The sequence below is a fragment of the Amblyomma mixtum genome, chromosome 9 (genome assembly GCF_055824585.1).
Source record: "Amblyomma mixtum isolate Tamu chromosome 9, ASM5582458v1, whole genome shotgun sequence".
Lineage (NCBI taxonomy): Eukaryota > Metazoa > Arthropoda > Arachnida > Ixodida > Ixodidae > Amblyomma > Amblyomma mixtum.
In genome coordinates this window covers 53,071,109-53,094,272 of record NC_143020.1, presented here as the reverse complement: position 1 = coordinate 53,094,272, position 23,164 = coordinate 53,071,109, and the positions used below count along the sequence as shown (strand labels likewise).

The 23,164-nt window shown below is 51.9% G+C and overlaps 1 protein-coding gene across 1 annotated transcript; it reads right to left on the bottom strand.

The window, feature by feature from the left end:
* Positions 1-232: 232 nt before the first annotated feature.
* On the bottom strand, positions 233-17,042 carry LOC149329012 (uncharacterized). Its single transcript, XM_089559162.1, has 7 exons — positions 16,476-17,042; positions 11,133-11,476; positions 8,726-9,020; positions 7,067-7,324; positions 5,452-5,577; positions 2,844-2,990; positions 233-292 (listed from the first exon to the last, which is right to left on the bottom strand). The coding sequence occupies exons 3-7, from the start codon at positions 8,936-8,938 to the stop codon at positions 233-235; spliced, it is 804 nt and encodes a 267-aa protein (XP_089415288.1). The 5' UTR covers positions 8,939-9,020; positions 11,133-11,476; positions 16,476-17,042.
* Between the last annotated feature and the right edge of the window lie 6,122 nt (positions 17,043-23,164).

Below are 23,164 nucleotides of genomic sequence, written 5' to 3'. Positions count from 1 at the left end.
CCCTTGACCTTTCCTTCATTTTGGAATCCACTTCGTTACCTTTAGCGACCACCGGTTATCTTGCCTTCGAATTACATGCCCTGCGCAAGTCCTTATTAGCTGTCTTGATTACAAACTCGACATTAGCTCGCGTTTCTTGACTGCATCCACCGGTACTCGGGGTGAACTTCTGCAGCTGCTTTGCAGAAGGTAGTACAAGGACGAAGCCATGGCTCCCACAAAAGTACCGACCTCACGGGCTCGCGAGACGACCACAGAAGCTGGTCGCGTACGCAGATTCCACTGCATAGAGCTACAAAAAAAAAAAAAACCTTTTACGCGACAGCGTATGCAGCTCGTTCGGTCGAAAAGCCGTCGGCGTCCTAGTAGTTGTCAACCGTTTGCCGCAGAATGTTCCAAATGGCGTCATACGATTCAGCGTTGCGTGCAGCATAAACTTGCTTGTTTAGTTAGAGCCTAGCTTGCGGCAGGAATTCGAACCGGTGACCTAAAATCGCGGGCTGCGGGTGTCCACCGAGATATGTGACAGTTACTGCGTCATTTCCTTCCCTCAAATCAAATTTTCATTTCCTCCACTACGGCACCTTTTTCTCTCTCCTTCCACTCCCACCTTCCTACCTTCCCTTACGGCGGGGTTCGAGTGTCCACGCAGATATGAGAGAATTACTGCGCCATTTCCTTTCCACAGAAATGCGTTGCGTTCAAAGTTGCTTCCAACGGGCAAGGCGTCACGCCGAACGGGCGATGGCGTTCCATGGACACCCTGGCACTGCTGCAACACGCTGTCGCGTTCCACTCTTAGAGGCGAAGCTTAAGTGTCCTACTAATTCTTAAGGCGATAGCTCTCAATGCCTCATCGTTGTCGACAGAAGGTTATCTGGGTCCCAGGCCACGCAGGCGTAGCGGGGAACGAAAGAGCAGACAGCCTAGCTCGAGGGCTTACATACCGAGCAGGCATGTCAGATGTTCTGGAGCTTCAGCTACTAGCATGCGAGGGGGGATACACAGAGACATTACAACTATACAGGGGGACTAGATTCAAGTACCCACCACCACACAAAGCCCTCACGAGGGAGGAAGCAGTCGGCTGGCGTAGGCTACAAACAAACTCCTTCCCCAACTTGTAAACAAGATGTCACCAACACAATACAGAGCAAACTGCCCCTGGTTGAGCGACACACCCACACTATACCACATCACATGGGAGTGCGAACGAAATAAAGCATTCCACCAACACGAATTCCCGAGTGCGGAGCAATGGGAGAGCCGGCTCACCAGCAGCGAGCTCGCGGCCCAAAGGGCCTTAGTGCGGCACGCTACTGATGCAGCGCGACTCAGTGGAGCCCTGGACTAGGGGCCCAACCTTGCTGAAGAGAAGCCTCAAGTCGCCGGCGCCACGAAAGACGACGGAGGCTTCTAATCCGCGAATCTCTTAAAATATCTCAAGTTTTCTACTACTACTACTACTCAGCAGAGGTGTCACGCTTTGACGGGTGTCCACCGAGATATGTGAGATAGTTACTGCGTAATTTCCTTTCCTCAAATACAATTTTCATTTTCTTCATTACGGCCTCTTTTTCTTCTTTCACTCATACTTCCTCCCTTCCTCTACAAACGGATGACGGGTGTCGACCGAGATATGTGATACAGTCCCTTCGTAATTTCCTTTCCTAAAATATAATTTCCATTTTTTTCATTGCGGCCCCTCTTTGTCTTTCTTCCACTCGCGTTTCCTCCCTTCCTATACGGTGCGGCTCAGGTGTCCACCGAGATGACAGAGAATTACTGCGCCATTCCCTTTCCTCAAAAAGCGCTGCGTTAAAAGTAGTAGTAGTAATAGTAGCAGTAGTAGTAAGTGCTTTTAATATGCATGATAAATGGAAGGAAAAGATTGTGGCTAGCCCCGGCATCTGCCATCGCTGCTGGAAGCACCTGAGCTTGGGCAGCAGAAATAAAGGATAGCAGGCAGTGTGTAGAAGTGAAATGAATGAGGAGAGGGGATAGTAGAAAGGACAGGGGGAGACGTACACTGGGAATAAACCATTTACATATTAACATAGCGTTCAAAGGTCAAGGCATCACGCAGAACGGGTGGTGGCGTTCTGTTCCGTTGGATTGGAACAAACTTTATTTGTGCCTGCAGTTGGGCGCTCGCGCGCCCCGACGAGGGCCTACGTCGTCTACGAGGCTGCCGTTACTCGGCGCGGGTCTCCGCTCGCCGTTGCCGGCTCTCTGGGTCCCTGCCTTTCGAGCGCCCCGAGGACCTGCTGGACGGCCCATAGCTGTTGGTCATGGTCGTTGTTCCGTTCCGTGGACTCCCTGGCAGCGCTACAATACGGTGTCGCGTTCCCTTCGTAAAGGCGAAGCTTGTCATTAATTAGCAGTTGACTAGTATTTAGCACTCAATCATCAATTAGCAATTTATTAGTAATCTGTCAATAATTAGTAATTAGAACTTAATTACGCGTGACGTCATCCAGTGGTCAATACCTTCATTGTAAGCCACAGAAAGATTCCCATTTCCAGTTTCATCGTCATAAGCGGGACTACGCCCACTGCAAGACAAAGGCTTCGTCCATATATCTCCAATTCACCTTGGTCTGTTCCAGCTGCGGCCATCTTACTCCCGAAAACTTCTTAATCCTATCCGCCCATCGAAGTTTCTTCCGCACCCTGCTATGCTTGCCTTCGCTTGGTATGCAGTTCGTCACCCTGAACGGCCATCATTCTCAAACACAGCCTGTATATTTCACTCTATGTTCCTACTGACAATACTTAACGCTACGCACAGGGTCTAAGGAATCGAGGACGTAGGCCTTGGCGCCACTTCTACGAGTACTCGCCTGTCTTGAATGCAGACCGGAGCCTAGGACCAGGCTGCTCCACTGGCGCTGCGAGCCACCGTCTCCAAGGCCCTGCTTCGAGCCAGAGGCTTCCGGGGAGGGTGACATGTCTACCATCTTCTCCAAGTTCGTCTCCAGTTCGGTCAGCTGCGCAGCGCACCCACAAAGAAAGCAACAAATTGGTTTAATACGCGTGCAAAGTAGGATTAATTCCGCCTCGTGTCTTGCGAGAAACTTATCTTGAGCCTTAGTTGCGCAAGTATATTCGCAATGTACCATTCCTTGTCTAACACTGCCTGCCATGGTGCACCTGACCGTACCGATCCCCATAGCCCACGCTGGACCTACTCCACTGCTCTCTGCACTGCTAAGTGCTAGAAAGCGAGAGCGGCCTTTGTGGTCTGAACGCCACGTTTCCGAGCTCACACCCTGTGCACAGTGGCGGGCGTAGTCATTGACAAGGATTGTATCGCAGGACCTACGCAGCGGTGAGGCTTTCTCGGTGCTGTACGAACTTTCGAAGTTGTTGTATAAAAGGGGGCAAATATATATATATACTATCGGATCAAAACCCTCTCCTTCAAGACTACTGGAAATAGTGGTCGAAGACTGCTTTCTCGCTGACAGTGGAGCACGTCCCCTGATATTGTACCTTAAGCCTTTTATCGCTCGTTAATGCTTCTACAGCTGCGTTCCTTTCACTTCTCTTGGAAAGAGACAAACATTCTTACTGAAAAACCAAGACTTGGAGCTTAGGTGCGAGCGGTCGCCGGGTAAAAAATCAGCAATTAAGTCTTTCATGCACTGACTAAATTAGCTGCCGGTGGAATATTAAGCGAAGCAGCGTAGTAACCCTGCTGATCTGCGAATGGAGACCTGCTTCAATGTCATATATGGATGGTCTGCCAACACACTGTATAGATCTTGCGGAGGGATGCCGTACTGGACACTAGGCTTAACCACGAGAACACTGACGTATACGCAGTGTGTTCCACGTTTCCGATAACATTGCCGAAGAGACACCCGTAAAGGTCAGCGTACATGCTGTAATTTGTAGGAATGAGCACGCTAAGATCTGATATGTGTAGTGAATAGAGAAGACATAGTACGGAACAGGCACATACCATATGGTCGAGTAGTGGCGACTGCAGTCATGCGAACAGGAAAGCAGCGAGAATTGCTGCCAAACGAAACTCTTTATTTGGGCTAACTTGCGCCCGAAAGGAACTGAATCACTCGGCGGCGGCGTAGCAACAAGCATGATCGGGGTTCGTCGAACACAATGCCTGCCGCTCTCGGCCGTGCTCTTTTTAAAGCTGATAGCGAACTTTCGAGATAAAGGTTGTAAAGTTACTAGAACACTCTGGAACAGCGTAGAGTCGGCTCCACCGGGATACGATCAATCGAGATAAATCTAGACGCGTCTTGCATCACAAAAAAGCGATAAAGTGGCGTGCCGGCAGCTTTGAAGAATGAACAAACAAACAGTAAAAACATTCATGGCATAATACCGAATGAAAAATTCAAGAAGGACAGCTGCAATACCACTGTCATATGATGAGGGGCGGTGAATATATTGCAAGGAAGGTGATGAAATTTGAAGTGGATTGGAAGAGACCAGAAGGACTGTCCATGAATAAGTGCCAAGAGGATACGGAGGAAGATATAGCGGTGAAGAAGCTCGAGATGGAATGGCTTAATGAGAGAGTCAGCTGGACAGGGATCATCAACAACAGTGACGCAATATAGAAGAGAGATAATTGTTTTAGTTCATTTCTTTCCTTACAGCAAATAAGACGCCGTGATACGTTTGAGGAGGAAGCCAGTGTAACAGCAACCTGAAAGAATTCACGAATACTTCGCTGGACTCCCACAAACCGAACTATAGCTGCGTGAAAAATTTCCACGGGCACTTAATTCCATTATGCGTTGGCAACACGATAGCATCAGTAGCTACCGATGCCTTTGCCAGAACTAACGTCACTTTGGATCTGATGACGTCACTTCCCCCACCAATGGGTGAATCTTATGACCTACGACGCATTTTGGCACCATGGGGCTTCTTATGCCATCGGATTAATATCTACCTGCAAATCCCCTTCTTCGCATCTCTTCTGCGTTCAAAGACGGACGTAAACAAGAGACAGGAGCACACAGAAGATTATGCTTCATCCATGTCCTGCTAGAAAGGAGAGGCCTCTGCACTCCTCCTGTGACGTCTCGCACCTTGCCCTGTTAGCAACATCATAGCATGGATTAAGAACACAAGGATAAAGATCTTGGAGGCCGTTGCTTCTTATCTGAGCAGGAGTCGCTTATTGTGTTCTAAATTCATACCATGATATGGTGAACTGGGCAAGGTGCGTGACGTCACAGGGGGAATGCAGAGGCCTTTTCTTTCTAGGAGGCACTGGTCCTGCCCTTCCTTGGGTCCTAGCCTTCCCCAGAAACACAGCTGATCGGCCCAGTATTGAAAATATACTGGCGCAGGCCGGTCCTGTATAGGACCAGAGTAAAACCATCCATTACCAATACTGGGCTAATTATCTGTGCTGCTTAGGTTCGAACACAGGCCTGAGACTTGCTACACACCCGCGGGTTTACGTACCTGGGCGCAGTCTGCAACCAGGCTAGCGGCCGCCTCGGTGTCCACGAACAGGTGGTTCAGGCCCAGGGCGCAGCAGTCACCGTACAAGGAACGCAGAGCCGGGTGAGCGCGCTCCGGCGAAGGAGCCTGCCACGGCGCAAGCAGCGCGGACAGGGAAGGAGAACGGGATATATCTGGACGGCTTAACCTGTAAATGCGTTTGCGTCACGAAGCGATAGCGACGACTGGAGCAGAGCATAAGGGAGAGGGGCAGGGAACCCTGAAAAGCAGGGACATTCGCTAACAGTCAGCATTACTGCCTCGTCATTCTGTCTATCCGCACTTAATCTTATCGTCCAGCTCACTTCTAGGAAGGCGATGGCTTCCTGAAAAGTGCCGTTTGCTGCCGGTGGCGTGCGGGCCTCAGACGAGTAGAAGCTGTCCCCTTGTAATTCCTAGTGCGAACTCTAATAGCAAGCCCTTGTGGGATGGAATACAGTCATCGGCACACTTCGGCATCGGGGGTCCGTTCACCTGGCATCAAGACCAAGGAAGGAATTAAATGTCAAAAAGGGGAACCATAGTGTATGAACACGAAGGTGAAGATATTGGTTTTTTTTACATTCCAGGAGACCCGCTGGTGACACATTCGAATTCTAAAACCCCAAAGGTTGTCATGGGCTGACTGTCGCTGCCTTTATACTGATTGGCATCAATAATAGTCGTCCTACATGTCGGCTGGTATGAATACAAAACATAGGCGTAGCGTGCCCCAATCGAAGATCCCCACGTTCAACTTTCTGGCCAATGACAATTCAAATAGGTGTGCGGAATGGGTGTACTCCAAATCCTGCCCTACTTATGCGACTCACACGGGCCTGTCTAACAAAACCGATATTAAGGCGGCCTCTCCAAGTCGCTGTTCCCCGAGACATGACGTCACTACTGCGAAACAGGCGAGGCACCGTGCAGCACCAGTGTCAAGGTGGTGGTGGCCTGACCCTAGGCGGCTTTCTGGAATGGCGCTCTCATTCCTAGAGGTGGAGAGTCGAGAGGAGAAAGCGATATCGCCCTCACCTCTTGCTTGGACGAGCAGGAAAGGTCCGGATCTTTATAGCAAGAGTAATACCCCTCGGAGTGCAACTTCCGATTTCCATGTTGATGAGACAATGATCTTCTATGTCTCACTAGATTAAACCGAACTTTACTGTCTGCTGGTATGGTCCGAGCAATGGTAGCATCACCACGTGATCATATGACTGTGTCCATTGGGTACCTGACCTTAACCTTCGTCCTTAACCCTTCACCTTGACATTTAATCTGGGACAGTGGACACTACACCGGCACTGACCTTCAATATCTCACAAGGTCAAACCGAACTTGACTGTGTGGTGGTACGGGCCAAGCTATGGCAGTGAGACCACGTGATCATAAGAATATATAACCATTAAGTACCTGACCGTGACCTTTGACCTTGACAGTAGAGACCATGCTTAACAGACCTTTCGCACGTATAAACAGGTTCAATCCACGTTGAACTCCAGCCATTTTTTTTCTGTTAAAGGTAACAGGGACCATCGAATCACGCACGAAGATTAGAGGTACAACTCCAAGGACGGTGCATCCCGGCACGCACCATTTCTTCCTTTGTGTCGCCGTCAGCATGGTCTTCGCGCCCATTGGGTGCCTGGTCGTCCTCGTTCCGTGCGCCATGCGCCACGAGGTCGTGCACCAGGTGGAGCGTGCCCACTCTGGGGAAGAGGGCGAGAAGATCCGCCATCGCGTTCAGGTTGTGCACCACCACGACGGTGTCGGCCCGGGCGCAGAGCGCTCCGGCGGCCTCGCGGAAACGCTGCGAGCAGCCGAACCGAGGACAGCCCGCGAATACCACCACCTGCAGGAACCGCCAGCGACACCACCAGCCGCTTAGCGTTGGCGGGGAAGAGGGCGGGTGTAAAGTCGGGAGCAGAATGACGCAAACTCCGAACGACTGCTACCCCGGGACTACCCAGGACTACCCAGGACTGCGCGGTCTTGCTTGTTTACTAAGTATAGTGCAATGAAATTGAATCCAAGGCTCATGCGTGACAACTGAAACCATGTGTAAATCCTTCACCCAGAACGCGCCTTTGGTCGGATGCAACAAAAGAAAGAAATGGCAAGTGCCCCTCAAGGAACTTCTCCAACCAGTGGCGCCGACCTATTGTCATGACATCGCGGTGAACCGCATTGAACCTGCCAGTGCGCGCCTGTTAGCAGCCAAGACAGATTAATCGTTCAGAAGAACGTCCATTGGGGCTAGATGGTGCATTATTTGAGACAGAAATGGTAGTAGCGCTACAGCAAGACGTACACAAGAAAGGCTGACACTGGACATGCCAGTCTTTGTTGTGTACCTCTTGCTGTAGCGCTATTACCATTTCTGTCTCAAAGCAGATGAATGGGTTTGCTGCGATGTCATAACAGGCCGACGACGCCATTAGCCACGTTTACATGAATGCGACAGAAGTCGACTCCAGTCCGCTTTTCGAGGGAAAGTGCAAAAACGTCGATGAAGAGAGTAGTAGAGGGCGAGTCGCGCCTTTCCTTCTCAAAACCTGCCCTTTCCCTCAAAAAGTCGTCTGGAGTCGACTTTTGTCGCATTCATGTAAACCCGGCTTAAGGGTCGGTGGACACGTCAATCGCACTGTGAGTAGGAGGTGGCGTCCGTCGATGAACTGAAGTTGTTATGCGCGTGTCCTTTTTTTTCAATACCAGCGGAAGGTTTAGACTCCGCTGATCTTGAGGAAGGGAAAGGCGCAGGACTAGCTCCATGGGTCACTGGACTCCTCAGTCACGCTTTGAGGTACAGGTTTGGTCAAAAGTTTCCAGGCCGCAGGATCTGCTCTTCTGTATATCCTGACACTTGGAATGCCAATAAAGTTATCAAGGTTGTCAGAGGTTAGAACGATGCTTCTTTAACAGTCTACAGATATTGTTGCGCTTTGCAAGTAACCTAACTGCGTATTTATACACTTCTCAAAAGCGGACTCTGCTGTGGCCTGGGAACTTTTGACCGACTCTGGACGTGGCGATGGCGTCCATCTAAAAAAACCATGTTTTCACACAGTACTTCGTACCTGGCACTGCTAAGGCTTTAGCCTTTTCTTCTTTTTTGTCGTGGGGCGGGGGAGACAAAATGCCAGTGAAAACTGCCTGATCTTTGCTAGATTGCGAGGTTTCCCATGCACGTTTCGCTGAAACCGTACGCATTGACCTGAGAGAAAGGAGAGCGGCTAGAATGGCGCCCACCCACCTCCACGTTGATGACGCGAATGTGTCCCGCCTGATGTGCGGCAACCAGCGTATCGCGGCTAAGCCGCAGGAAGGGCCTGCTGGGGTGCTGCTTGCGGCCGTCCGGCAGCGGCGCGATAAGCGTCCACGACTGGCGCGTCTTGATGAGCACCAGGTCCTCCTGGGTGAGCACGTCGTGCGGCTCAAGGCCCGTGAGCTCGCGGAAGCTTTGCATGGCGCCGCGCGGCCTCGTCCCGTCTCGACGTGCCTGCCCGGAGCAGCCGATGGACCTCGCTATGCAGTGCTGCCTACGCTGCCTGCGGCGGCGGATAGAAATAAGGCGCTGGACTGTTAACGTTGAGCTTGAAACAGGATGGAGATAAGTTACGAGACCATACGAGTTCTGCATACCCAATAACCAACAAGCCACCGCGGTGGTTCAGTGGTTATGGTGCTTGGGTGTAAACCCGAAAGACGCGGGCTGGATCCCGCTTCGGCCGCGGCGGTCGAATTTTGATGGAGGCTAAATTCTGGAGCCCCGAGTACTCTGCGATATTAGTACAGGTTAAACAACCCCAGGTGGTCGAAATTTCCGGAGCCCTTCACTACGGGGTCCCTCATATCCTCAGTCGTTTTCAGACGTTAAACCACCATAAACCAAACGTAAACTAACTCTTGGGGTTATGGTTAGTGGCTACGGGGTTTAACGTCCCAAAGCGACTGAGGATATGAGGGGCGCCGTAGTGAAGGGCTTTGGAAATTTCGACCACCTGGGGTTCTTTAATTAACGTGTACTGACATCGCACAGTACCTGGGGCTCTAGAAATTTGCCTCCGTCGAAATGCCACCGCCGCGGCCGGGATCGAACCCGCATCTTCTGAGTCAGCAGCCAAGCGCCATAACCACTGAGCCACCGCAGCGGTCTGCATACCCAACAGGTCGGACTATGACTGCCGCTATGGACGAGGGTAGCGCTTATCCCAAGCGTAACTCAAGTTTGTTTAGAGCGATCAAGCAAGAGTTCTCGGGGAGGCTTACGGTCTTTGTACGTTCAGATCATATGGTCGAAGTTATCTTTCCCTCCGTAAAAGCCGAGGAGGGATTGATATCGCTGTTTATGAATTAGATGTGTAGTTTTGGTTGGGGAGGGTCCCCGTCTGTAGTTGTCTCCACTTGTTGTCTGGTCAGTCTTTTGCCCCTGGTAGTGTTCTTCCTAACGCTTTGTTATGTGCAGTGAGTTCGTGGTATGATATGAGTAGCTCACCGAAAGGTTCCGGTTCCTCGAGCGTGTTGGTGGGCAGCCTCATTTCCGGGATTCCCCGCGTGAGCTGGGGTCTATATATGAGTTCAATATCTCTCAAGAGACTAGATTCTCTTATTTCTGTATTTGCGCGGCGGGACCGGAGACCCTATCCTAGCGAAGTTGCTGATCGCCAACTTCGAGTCGCTTACTGTAGTAACAGCGTCAGTAAAGCAGACAATCGCGGCAATGGGTGCTTCTTCCGCGACTAGCGGTCTAGAGGTGGAAACCGTATCCGCCATAGCCAGTCTGGCATAGTACAAATATTCTGAAAGCTCTTTCACGGAATCTTATTGCTTGGCATCCGCAGCGCAGTTTAGTCTTCCTTTATTGACAAAATCAACCGTGGTGGCGCAGTCATCATTCAGAACGAAACGAAAGGAGAATTTTTCTATAACTTGCGCGCCTACTCGAGCGCCTTGCGACAGTACCGTGGCATTGCAAGAAAGCAGGATTTATTACATATTACCGAAAGCCACGGAGATAGAAGCGCATCCCTGAAGTTCACTGGCAGAGGACTTGCGCAACGTTTTTTAACGGCGAGGAGCATCCACGCTGTAGCTCGATACCTACACTAGGCTGTTCTGATCATCAGTGATGCCAGTGCCCTTTGCAATCTTCCTCCGTGAAAATTAGTCCAGGAGCAGTTGCTCCGAAAAGGGGCAGTATGGTCGGGAAGGACTGGATAATGCGCAAGAAAGGTAGCCGCTATGGTGTCTAAAGTGACACGGTGGATGTCATGTGACATGGAACGTTGTCGATAGTGGCAGAGGTTTTAGTGTTTAGAATCTATAGTCGGATACAATTCAAACAATAAGCCGCAAGTGCACATTAAAAGTGACCTTCCAATAAAAGACCTCTGACGTCATAGTTGACTGCCCTCCAGTTGCTAGCATGGCATCGCAGTTGGCTGGCAGATGCAAGGTGATGGACCACAACACCACCACAAAAAGTCGACGCCACTGATTGGAAAGGCCCATTCCGATGCGCACTTGTCGCTTAGTTCTTGAATCGTTTCCTACTATAGCATCTTTGCTGGGATCGGTGGCCGCAAACTGCACAACGCCGCGATAATTTCAGATCACTGAGGCAGGCCTACGATCACGACCATGACTTGATCTTTACTCACCTGGCGACGTGGGCTTCTTGTCAAAGTTGTGGCTCTTGCTCGTCCTTATCGAGCTTTCCTGCCCAGAAGGAGGATTCTTTGGAAGGAGGTGGTGACACTGGTTGTGTCATGCACGGGGCGTCGGCCGGTGTTCCGTTCTGACGTCGGCTCGGAAAATAACTGGAGCGGCAGGGACTAGTTGTGCGTGTCCCGGCTTCGAGGAACTCGCCTGAGTCGCGACGCTCACCACCTGAGCTGACCGAGACAGAGCCGTGGTTGCCCGTGTGTGGCGCAACGACCACCCGCCGCCTCCGCCTCGGCCTGACCGGAGGAGCAATTGGCCGATTCGATAGACCGCCGATTTCCTGAGGGAAAAAGAACAGCACAGAAGATTGGTTTTGAGGAAATGAAAGGCGCAGTAATTGTCTCACATCTCGGTGTACACCTCAACCGCGCCGCAGGGGAAGGGAGGAAGGTAGGAAGGTGGTAGTGAAGAGAAACGCAAGAAAGAAGAGCCGTAGTGGTGGACTCAGAAAGAAATTGCGACCACCTTGAGATCTTCAACAGGCACTGGCATCGCACAACACAAGGGCGCTTCTCCGTTTCGCCTCCATCGAAACGCTGTCGCCGTGGTCTGCTTTGGACCTGGTTAGTTCCGGACACCATAACGGAGCAAAACAGGCCAGACAGCCGACGCTTAGAATATAGAACTCATCGCACTGGAGCTTCGTGACCCATCAAACAGCTGGCGTAGCGACTTCAGCATTCGCCACTTTAGAACACTTCCGTGTCACACCGGAAACACGTTCAAAACATTCGCACTGCCATATTGACTGCGTTTCTCCCAAGTGCGCATAGCAATCCAGAGAGAAATATGGCGACAGGAGACAAACAGCTCTTGTAGTGCCTATCGAGCCAAGCCATTCGCGATCGCCCCGATAACCGTGTTTCACAGGAGGCGAAACTCGAAAACGCCCAAGTACCGTGCGATGTCACTGCACTCAGAAGAATCACAGGTGGTCGACATTAATCCGAAGCCGGCGTCTCTCATAACGAGCTTGCAAGTTCGGCCGTTAAACCACACAATTCACAATTAATTCACTGGACCTGAAGCTCACTGAGTCTGACCAGCTGTCCTTTACGCGAGCCCATACCAGTCTGGTCACGGTCTTTATCCCTGCACGTGTAAAGGTCTCTCAAAGGCGAAGGAGCGGCTTCTGCTCCGAATTTATTTTTTATTTCTCTGCGAACGCATTCGGATTCCTCGAGTTTCTGTTTGCACGAAGCAAGCTGAGTTGAGTTCCCACTGTGGGTTGCACCACTTCCCAGGCGTTCCTTGCACACGTTCGATGGTACTCTCGAGGCACAGGCTACCTTCCCATGCGGTGCACCCCTGGAAAGGCGAGCGCTATGGCCGGGGGTCCGCCTGTCCCCATTTATTTGACCGGCTGGGTAGACCGGTGGCCGCAGGGATCGAACCCCCGACCTCCCGAAGCCGAGGCGAGCGCTCAAACACAAGGCCATGGCTACTAATACTTTGCTGTGCCCAGCAGCTCTCAAACACTTCGACCCTTCTTTCTCTGGCAGCTGTCCGCACTGTGCGGAGAAGTCTTCGGACATCTACCACATGGTGTGGGCCTGCCCCTCCAACCCTGCTATCCCCCCTCACCCCAACACAACCCGGGAGGACTGGGAGGCGACCCTGCTCGGCTGCTCTGACCTGCAGGCCCAACGGGCCTTGGTCGCGCGAACCGGGGCGGCGGCCGACGCAATTCGGGTCGCGTACTAGGGACTCCACCTAATGTTTGTGAGAGCCGGCCCCTTAAGAGAAGGTCTAATCATGCCTCCCTATACCAAAAGAAGTTTTTCATCATCTCCAACAACGCGAGCCCGACCGGAAATTTTCAACCTGCCCAGCCCACCCGACGCGCTATTTTCGGGTTCGTCTAAAACCCTTTCCATTTCGCCGCTCCTGACGCTTCTACTCAGAAATTCTGGTTTGTTCTATGGGGTTTAACATCCCAAAGCGACTCAGGCTATGAGAGACGCCGTAGTGAAGGGCTCCGAAAATTTCGACCACCTGGGGTCAGTTAGTCAGTCAATCAACTTTATTTAGCGAAAGGGTGGTAGCTTGCTTCCCCATGGGCCTCAGCCTTAGCCGAGGGCCCGGGTGTTGGGCTACCGGGCCGGGGACAGTGCCGTTGGTCGGTCACAGCCTCGGCGGTCAGGCTGTTTGTTTTTTTTCTTTTATGCGTAGCAGGATCCTCGCTTTCGTTAACGTGCAGTGACGTCGCACAGTACACGGTCCTCTAGAAATTCGACCGCAGCGGCCGGGAACATCCAGAAATTCTGTACAAGCGTATTTCGGTATGGAAAAATTACAAACTAAACTTCTCGCTTATCGTAAGATCTTGAAAATACAATGAATATAGTATCGTAAGATTGAGCAAATACAATCAATATGCCCGCAGGTCCCAACTCCGAAAAATTGAAAATTGGTTTTGAGGACAGGAAATGACGCAGTAACTGTCTCACATATCTCGGTGGACGCCCCAACCGCGCCGTGAGGGAAGGGTTAAAGGAGGGAGTGAAAGAAGAAAAGAAGAAAAAATTGGCTGTGGTTTAGATCTGGTTAAACCTGGAGTGACGCGATAGCAACATCTTTCTGCGTAGCCTTATATTGTAGCGTGAGCTACATTGCCCAGTTCTCGCCGTTTCGCGTGCTCTTGCACGACCATACGGCGCATGCGCGAGGACCAAGTGAATTCACTACGCAGAGCTGATGTGCCTCGCCGCGCGCGCTCGCCTTCCTTTTTTTAAAATGATCAGAGTGTAAAACGTTGACAACGCCAACACCAATGCACACAATGAACGCCGATGGCTTATGGCTTCAGCGCCCCGTTTCTGCTGCAACCTTATGAATGCCTACAGCACACATTCTCCCTCATCACCCCACGTACCTGTAAATGCATGATTCAGGCGTCCACTGATCCAGTGAGCCATTATGCGCACTTCCTTTCCTTAAAATGTTCGGAGTGTAAAACGTGGTCAGCGCCAACGACAATGAACACAAGGAACACCGCAGCCTAAGGCTTCAGCGCCGCGTTTATGGCACAATTTTTTTGGTTGGTAAACATTTATTAAAACAGTCAAGGGGCCGAAGGCCCATATCTAGGGGTCGGCCAAGACTCCTTGGAATCTGACAGCCTCTAGAGCGAGACCGATGAGCGTTCGTTGGTCGTCTAGGGTAGAGCTGCGTAGACGAGCCTCCCAGGTATGTTGTGTGGGTGTTGGCATGTGTTGTCGTGGACAAATCCAGACCATATGAAGGAGGTCTGCTGGGATATGGCAGTGTTTGCACATCGGCATATACCGTTCAGGAAATATATTATGGAATCTTTTGGGATTGGGGAAAGTGTCCGTCTGGAGTTGGCGCCATGTGACGGCCTCTGTTTTTGTAAGTTCTTGGTGCGGACCTGGATAGAGTTGGCGAGAAAGACGATAGTGCTGGAGCAGATCGCGTGAAGTGATTATGGTGTCCTTCCTGACCAAGGCGGGCATGTTGGGGGCGGAGTGATAAGCTGCTCGGAAAGTGAGCCCTCGAGCTAGCTCATGTGCTCCCTCATTACCCTTCAGACCCATGTGGGCTGGAGCCCATATCAGTAGGGTCAGGTGTTTAGGAGGATTTGATACGAGTACGCGAAACGCTTCGACTGAAATACGGCCATGAGTAAAATTAAGAATGGCGTGCTGTGAGTCACTTATGACTACTCTAGCTTTAGAAGTGGAGAGCGCGAGAGCAATAGCTACTTCCTCCGCTGTAGTGATATGTGAAGTGCGTACGGAGCAGGAGGCATGAAGTCATGTTCTCATCTGTGGCAACCGCTGTTGCAGCAGTGCGAGTAGGATGGTCTGCCGCGACGGTGTGAAGCACGTCAAGTCGGCCAGCATATCGCTGCTGCTGGAGTGATGCGGCCCGAGCTTCTCTGCGATCTTGATGATGAGTTGGATGCATGTTGCGGGGGAGAGGGAGAGTCTTGATGTTGGCCCTGATGGCAGGTGGGAGATTGACCACCGAGGATGGCGGACGGAAGGGAGCGATGCGAAGTCGTTCGAGGATAGAGCGACCTGCGGAAGTTAGGGAGAGGCGTTGGCGCTGGGCCAGGAGGGCCGCCTCAATGAGCTCGTCAACCGTGTTGGAGACACCAAGGGCGAGGAGCTTGTCGTTGGGAGTAGAGAGAGGAAGACCAAGGGCTGTTTTGACGCCGCTGCGGATAAGGCAATCCTGGCGGTGCTTCTCCGTGAGCGTGAGACGTAAATATGGAGCAGTGTAAGCAATACGACTTACTACAAATGCTTGAAAGAGACAAAGGAGATTCGCCTCCTTCATGCCTGCCCGCTTGTTGGAAACGCGCCGTATGACAACGTTGTCAATGCCAACGCATGCGGCGCACACCTGTCACTACCGCCACTTAGCTTAAAGCGTGGTTGAGGTATCCACTGTTCCAAGAAGGCAATTTTGCGCCTTCCCCCTGGCTCAGGTGTCCACCGAGATGTGGACACCTCCCCATCACTTCAGGCTACCTATATCCTGGCAGAGCAGAGCTAAGCCACTGCCAACTTTATATACACCACAAACCACGCAGATGGCGATGCGCAATCTCTACTGCGCATCAGAGAGAGAGGGAGGAAGAGGGAGACTGTCGGCGAGGCGATGGAGAGCGCGCGGCCGCGGGGGCGGCTCCGGCGGCAAACTTTTCGTGCCAGCTGTTCGCCGTGTGACGTCACCTGCTCGTCGCGCATACGCAGCTTGGCCTTTCCAGAGCTCCGCGAAATGGCTCGGCGTCTAGCGTAGTGTTGCTTTCGCAACAAAAGGTGCCGTGGAGGTCTCCGGAATAATTCCGGCTACCAGGGGATCTTTAACAGGCACCGACTACTCATGCACTGACATCGCAAAGCACACGGGCGTCTTACGCGTTTCGCCTCCATCGAAATGCGGCCGCCCTGGTAGGGGTGAAGCCCGGGACACATGTAGTTCCCTGTTATCGTCAAAAACCCACCTCGTTGATTCTCTATAGCCTTTACTCTCCAGTAGGCACGGGAACTCTCTTAGCCATACTGTGGACGTTTTTGGGTGTCTATGGGACGTACAAGGGAGTTTTAATGGCCACTGAGATGGTCCGGGCGCCGTAAAGGAAGATTTTGCTTCGCTTCAGAAGGCTAGACCACACCCATCAATATATTCATAACACCATCTTACACTATTCCACAGCTCCCTCATAATTGGAAGGGATGCCAAAGAAAGCTGACTTGTGGGCACCTCACATGGCGTCTGCATGTCCGTTTCAATAGTAAGACGCTCACCTGAACGACAGTGTCTTCTTCCCGACTGTAATACGTGGCTGGACCCAGGCGCTGCAGTTGAACACGGCGTTTCCGAAGTTGCGGCCGCTTCCGGTAACCTTGGCCGGCGCACAAACGGAGTTAGGCCTCGCAGGGCCGATGGCAGGGACTCCAGCTGTGAACGCTGCTTTTAAACGCCGAAAGACACGCACGTAGTAGTCAGAAATCCAGCACGTCTCATGCACTGCACCACTTGCTCCCACAAACAGCGGCCGCAGTCGTGTTCGGTGTCTGGTCGGTGCTCTGACGAGATGTGAGACAAGGGAAGCCCGGTTTGAACTGTCCCCTAGTCGTCGAGGTAGACCGCTGATTTTCTTTCTCAAAGCAACGGCGACTTGAGGGCACAAGATCTTAAACAGAACAGCCACGGCAAGAATTCCTACGAAAGACCGACCGGTACGCGCAGTATGTCCTCTCGCGCGTTGTGTCGACGAAGACTGGCACGTGCCTCTCTTGCAATGTCGTCTTCTTCAGTTCCCTTTCCCTCACAGACAGGTCATGCTTGCATGCAGCCCGGGCCGCGGTAGGTAGCTCAGTTGGCTCAGTGGTTAAGGCGCTTGCCTGCCGAGCTGGAGTACACGGGTTCGAGCTCGACCGCGGCAGTGATATTTCTAACAGCGCAATCAAGAATTACAACTGCGATTGCGTCTCTGCGGAGGCAGCAAAAATATTGGAGAAAAACTGACTGTGGCTTAGCTCTGGTCAAACCTGGAGGATTGCGAAGGCAACATCTGCGTGTAGCCATATATTGTTGTGTGAGCTACACTGCCCACAGTCTCGCCGTTTCGCGTGCTCTTGCACGACCATACTGCGCATGCGCGAGGAGCAAGTGACGTCACTGCGTACAGCTGGCGGGCCTCGCAGAGCGCGCTCGCTTTCCTTTCCTTAAAAAGATCGGAGTGTAAAACGTTGACAACGCCAACGCCAATGAACACAACGAACGACGATGGCCTAAGGCTTAAAATTGGTAAATTGGTTTTTGAGGAAAGGAATTGGCGCAGTATCTGTCTCGCATATCTCGGCGGACACCTGAGCCGTGCCGTAAGGGAAGAGAGGGAGGTAGGAGTGAAAGAATAAAGAGAGAAAGGTGTGCCATAGTGGAGGTCTCCTGAATAATTTCGGCCACCTGGGGATCTTTAACGTGCACAGACATCGCACAGCACACGGGCGCCTCGCGTTTCGCCTCCATCGGAACGCGGCTGCCGCGGTCGGGTTCGAACCCGGGTACTCCGACCCGCCGCGGTGGCTCAGTAGTAAGGCGCTCGTCTACCGAGCCGGAGTACCCGGGTACTGGTCTGACTAGAAAGGTTAGTTAGGCTAATTGCTTAAGTATTCAATTATTCATTCGAATGTCATCGATTAAGTATCGATGAAGTAATGATTGGCATATGCCCATATAAGGCACGTAACCGAAACGGTGACACATCTGCCGACACGGCTGCTAACGACAGTATTAGGCATTAAAGGCTTTCGCCTCAAAAATGGGTGTTTATTGGGGTTTAACGTCCCAAAGCGACTCAGGCTATGAGGGATGCCGTAGTGAATGGCTCCGGAAATTCCGACCACCTGGAGTTCCTTGACGTGCACTGACATCGCACAGTACACGGGCCTCTAGAATTTCCCCTCCATCGAAATTCGACCACCGCGGCCGGTATCGAACCCGCGTCTTTCAGTTGAGTAGCCGAGCGCTTTAACCACTGAACCACCGCGGCGGGTGACTTACAGGAGTGAAGTCTAAAAAGAGGAGGAAACGAAAGTGCACGGGCTCTCCGGAAGCATCCAATGAGAGGGTGCGATGGGGTGCGCGTTGGAGAACCAGAGCAAAGAGGAGATACCAGAAAAGAAGGCACGCGCAGGCTTGGAGCGTCAGGCGGGGTGTGAACGACATCCGAAATGATTACAATGAACGGTTATCGCAAACTGAACAGCGCGATAGCATTCTCAGTTCTGAAAGCCGGCACAACTAGTGCAGACGAAATGGGCTATGCCTATAGCCGGCTCATCTTTTACCAAAAACAAATTTTTTCTGCAATTTTTCAAGCCCAAGACTGATGCACTTGCTCGCGTCCGGGCATGTGGTGGTCATCGCCATTGTTGCGCAATAATGGATTATTACCATTATTTTTGCACCATTTTTTGCTGGCACTAATGAACTTACGTGGGACACTTATGTTCGTTTTTATTTTTTGTGGTGGGTTTCAATAGTCGCCGTCCTGTTTCATTGTGCGTCGGGCGACAGTAGTCGCTGTTCTGTATCATGGTGCATCGGGCGACATCAGTCTCCCACTGTAACTTTGTACAAACGAGGGACGGTTGTCGCTTTTCAGACAGCAGTCCAATAAAATTCTCTTCAAAAGCTAGGTGTATTGTTGCAGCATGGAGCATATGAGATTTGTAATGCACTGATTGATGAAAATTAGATGTCAGGTTATCGCCTTCGCGCATTAATCTGCTAAAGCTAGCATAAGGGAGGGGGGGGTGAAACTTTCGAACCGAAAGCTTCGCAATGCTAGGTAAGGCCAAGGTCACCATGCTTGCTGATTTCACCTTCATTTCACACTCGGATAGAGGAAAGGAAAGGCGCATAAGTTGGCCCCCTGGGACAGTGGACACCTCACACGCGCTTTAAGCTAGGAAACAGACGAAGAGCGGGTTCTACGAAAGAAAAGGCGCATAACTTCCCTCTTGGACAAAGGTTTACACGGCTGACGACGAATGTCAGGAGGCTCTCGTGGGCTTCCCACATGTGGGCCAGCCTCGAGCGTGGCCTCGAGTCTGTGATGTCATGTTCGGTGGTTGGGGTCTGTCTAGTGTGACTGTTTACGTCTCTTTTGAGTGTCTCAACCCATTGATTTAGATCCGATATCTCCCTCGGAGATATAGAACAGGGCTTATGGAAAATGGACCAGCCGTGACAGGCTGGAGAAACGCTGGAGTACAATTCACATCAAATGTTGTCAGTAAGGTATAAATTGGGGGCTCTGCGTTCGGAAGTGAGTAATGAGCTGTGAGTCACTGTGTAGTCACTGCAGACCATCCTCAGCCGTGTACTGTACACTACCCCATACTTACAACTATCCAAACATGACATAAACGCTTTGGATGCTTTGATTCGCAAGGAATTCAAGGTAGCACTTCATCTTCCCCTCAACACACCCACAGACAGATTACTAGGCCTGGGCCTCCACAACACGATCGGGGAACTGGTGGAGGCCCACCGACAGGCCCAATACATCAGGCTCACACAAACTTCCACAGGTCGGTATATCCTGGACTCCCTGGGAATCAAAATACCGGCCAACGACCCAACCCTTCTCGCCATCCCACGATCCCTTCACCGAGAGCTTCTCATCAGGCCGCTCCCGAGGAATATGCACCCGTCGCACCATGAGGAGCGCCGCAGAGCCCGTGCGAAGGCACTCCATCGAGCGTACGGCCCCCAGCCGGACGCCGTATGGGTGGACGCTGCCTGCACGGGTGATGAAGCGACAGCAGCTGCGGTGGACTCCTCTTCATCCACCCTCCTCACACTACCTCTCCCTCCAGATACGTCCCCAGAGGCTGCAGAGGAAGCCGCCATTGCACTTGCTATAACCCGCACGGAAGCCCGGTATATTTTAACTGACTCTAAAACTGCGATTCTAAATTTTGCTTGAGGCCGAGTTCATGTCCCTGCTTTTGGCATACTGGACTCGCCCGATGCACCCCCGCCCCGCCAAGTGGAGCTGATATGGGTGCCTGCGCACTCCGGGAATCCCGGAAACGAGGCCGCCAACCTTTTAGCCCGAGGTTCTTTAAACCGGGCTCAGGTGGCCTCGGATCGGGGATTCACGAATGATCGCATGCACTCATTCAGTGAGCTGACCCAGGCATACAGAGCCTCTCGCCAGCTCTACCCCCCGCCCCACCCCTCCCTAGATAACAGACACGCAACACTCTGGCGCAGATTACAAACACATACTCTCCCCTCGCCCCTTACCCTAACCCACTATCATCCCTCCTTCCCCACTCCTGCTTGCGCCCTATGCCCAGAACCCTTCGCTTCTTCCCTCCACATCCTTTCCCTCTGCCCGGCGGACCCTCCCCCGCGGGACCTAGAGAACCTCAAGACCTGGGAGGACTGGGAGACCCTGCTGCACTCGGAGGACCCGGCCGTGCAGACCATCGCCACCGGCCGTGCTGCCAGTGTTATGGACCTCAGGAACATAAACACTTGAGTGCAGTGGGGTCGTGCGGGGACCCTGGGGCGTGCCCCGAATTCCTTTGTAAATAAAGTTATCTCTCTCTCTCTCTCTCTGTCTGACTTATCTCGGTGGACAGCAGTAATCCGCACCGCACTGTGAGGGAGGAAGTGGGAGTGAAATAAGAAAAAGAAAGAAGGGTCTAAATGAAGAAAATGAAAATTGTACTTGAGGAAAGGAAATTACGAACTGTCTGACATACCTCAGTGGACACCCGTAATCCGTTTGATTACGTCAGCTATGCTCGTCGATAAGTCACAGAGAGAGAGAGAGAGAAAACTTTATTACAGTAGGAATTCGGGGCACGCCCCAGGGTCCCCGCACGACCCCATTCCACTCAAGTGTTTATGTTCATAAGGTCCATAACACTGGCAGCCCGGCCGGGTCCTCCGAGCGCAGCAGGGTCTCCCAGTCCTCCCAGGTCTTGAGGTTCTCTAGGTGACGCGGGCGAGGGTCCGCCGGGCAGAGGGAAAGGATGTGGAGGGAAGAAGCGAAGGGTTCTGGGCATAGGGCGCATGCCGGAGTAGGGAAGGAGGGATGATAGTGGGCTAGGGTAAGGGGCGCGGGGAGAGTGTGTGTCTGTAATCTGCGCCAGAGTGTTGCGTGTCTGTTACAGGGTTGCCAGATTGGGCTATTAGTAGCTAAATTGGGCTACTTTTTGTCCGAGTTGGCGTCAGAAATTTCGGTTTGGCTATGTGGCTACTTTTGGGCTACATCTTTTTCATGCGTGAAAAAAAAAGTTAAAGTTGTTATAATGTGCTCTGTTACAATAACGTAGGGAGAGAAATAAAAGGCATGTTGGAATAAAAATGCAGGCTATAGCAGGCTAAAGAAATTGATGCGTCTGCTACAAAATGACAATTTGTAAACGCTGTGTTCGAGAAAACTTGTGTGTGTCAGGCGGCCAAGGATCATGGCCTTTCGATTTCTTTTATAAAGAGTGGACACTGCGTGAAAGCTGCCCCCTGCAAAACACTTCACGGCCTATAGATTCCACTTAATTCGCGAACTAACGCCACCCGCGCGCCACCGAACATAGACTGTTGCCGTCTGCACACGTGAGCGTTCTCCCATTGACGGTGCACCACGGGTGACCATGGTACCAGAATAGAGGTAAAACACAAAGAGAACTTAAGTCTCCCTACGTGGTGCGAATGCGTAAGCATTAAAGGGCAACTCCGGCGATTTTTCGATGTGCATCGTTTGAAATGAAATTTTAAGTCTGTATTCTTTATGATAGTCTGATGCCTCATGTAAAATTTCGCACCTGAAACCGGCGTAGTTTTTCCGCAAGCGAATTTTAAAGACAAGCGCTCCTCGACGCGAGCTGACGCGAGCGGCACCCACTGATCGAGCAACTTCTACAGGCCACCCTGTTCTGTGACGTCACTGGCAGGGCGGCGTGTCAAGCTGGTTGGGCGCGCGCTGGCGCTGGCAGTGCAGGGGAAAACTGAAAATTGGTTTTGAGGAAAGTAAATGACGCAGTAATGGAAACCCGAACCGCGACGTAAGGGTGGAGTGAAAGAAGAAAGAGGTCCGTAGTGGAGCTCTCGGGAATTATTTCGACCGCATGTGCAATTTCGCGCCATCTCAACGTGCCTCATGTGATGTGTACGCCAGAGTGATAGGTCACGGCAACTTCTGTTGTGCTGTGGGGTGCACAAATTCTTGATCTGTGACAACGGGCGTGATCTAGTGTAGGTTTCCTAGCGATAAGAACCTTCGCGACAAGTTGGTGGGAGCAGTCCGCCGTGTAAACTGGTCTCCGAGGAAGCATTCCCGCTTGTGCTCGGAACATTTCGCGCCAGATTGCTATGAAGACAGCGTGTACTTCAAAGAGAGCTTTGGACTCGCTAAGGCTTTGTTCAACTGGCGCTTGAAGGCATATTCTGTGCCAACGTTATTCGAGTACAACCGTCTATCGCAGCGGCCAGCTGAACGAAGCGCGGCCGTCAAGAAGAAGCGGTATGTTGGATTGTAGAAATGTAGCTGGCGTGAACTCACTTCCAAAAGCTCGCCGTCGAGATAAAGCTTCGCAGAGAGGACTGTTGGTGGTGCATGCCCCTGTAAGGACGTTGTGCACCGCCACAACGTTCCGGCAGCAGATTCTTTCATCAGGCTGGGTCGGCCGGCACTGGCCACACGAACAGCTATCGGCGGGAGCATATCATTAACTTTTGTTCTGACGACTCTGTCACAAATGCATGCACGAGAAATGACTCAAGTAATCACTTCTCCGAGTTCAGACCGTCTCCGTGCTGCAGGTGACGCGGCCTGTTGTGCGACTCGGCTGGCTCGCGCGACTGTGGATCATACCTGAAAGGCGACTCGTCCAGTCCAAAATCGTCGAATGAGTCGTCTTCTAAAGACTCGCTGGTCTCGGAAAAGCTGTCCTCCGCGCTTTCAGTC

Excerpts from the sequence above, each read along its gene's own strand:
- LOC149329012 (XM_089559162.1), bottom strand. The coding sequence starts at position 8,938 with ATGCAAAGCTTCCGCGAGCTCACGGGCCTTGAGCCGCACGACGTGCTC. Across the intron at positions 7,325-8,725 it reads TTCGCGTCATCAACGTGGAG|GTGGTGGTATTCGCGGGCTG; the intron begins GTGGGTGGGCGC and ends CGGTTCCTGCAG. Across the intron at positions 5,578-7,066 it reads GCGACACAAAGGAAGAAATG|GCTCCTTCGCCGGAGCGCGC; the intron begins GTGCGTGCCGGG and ends GCGCCGTGGCAG.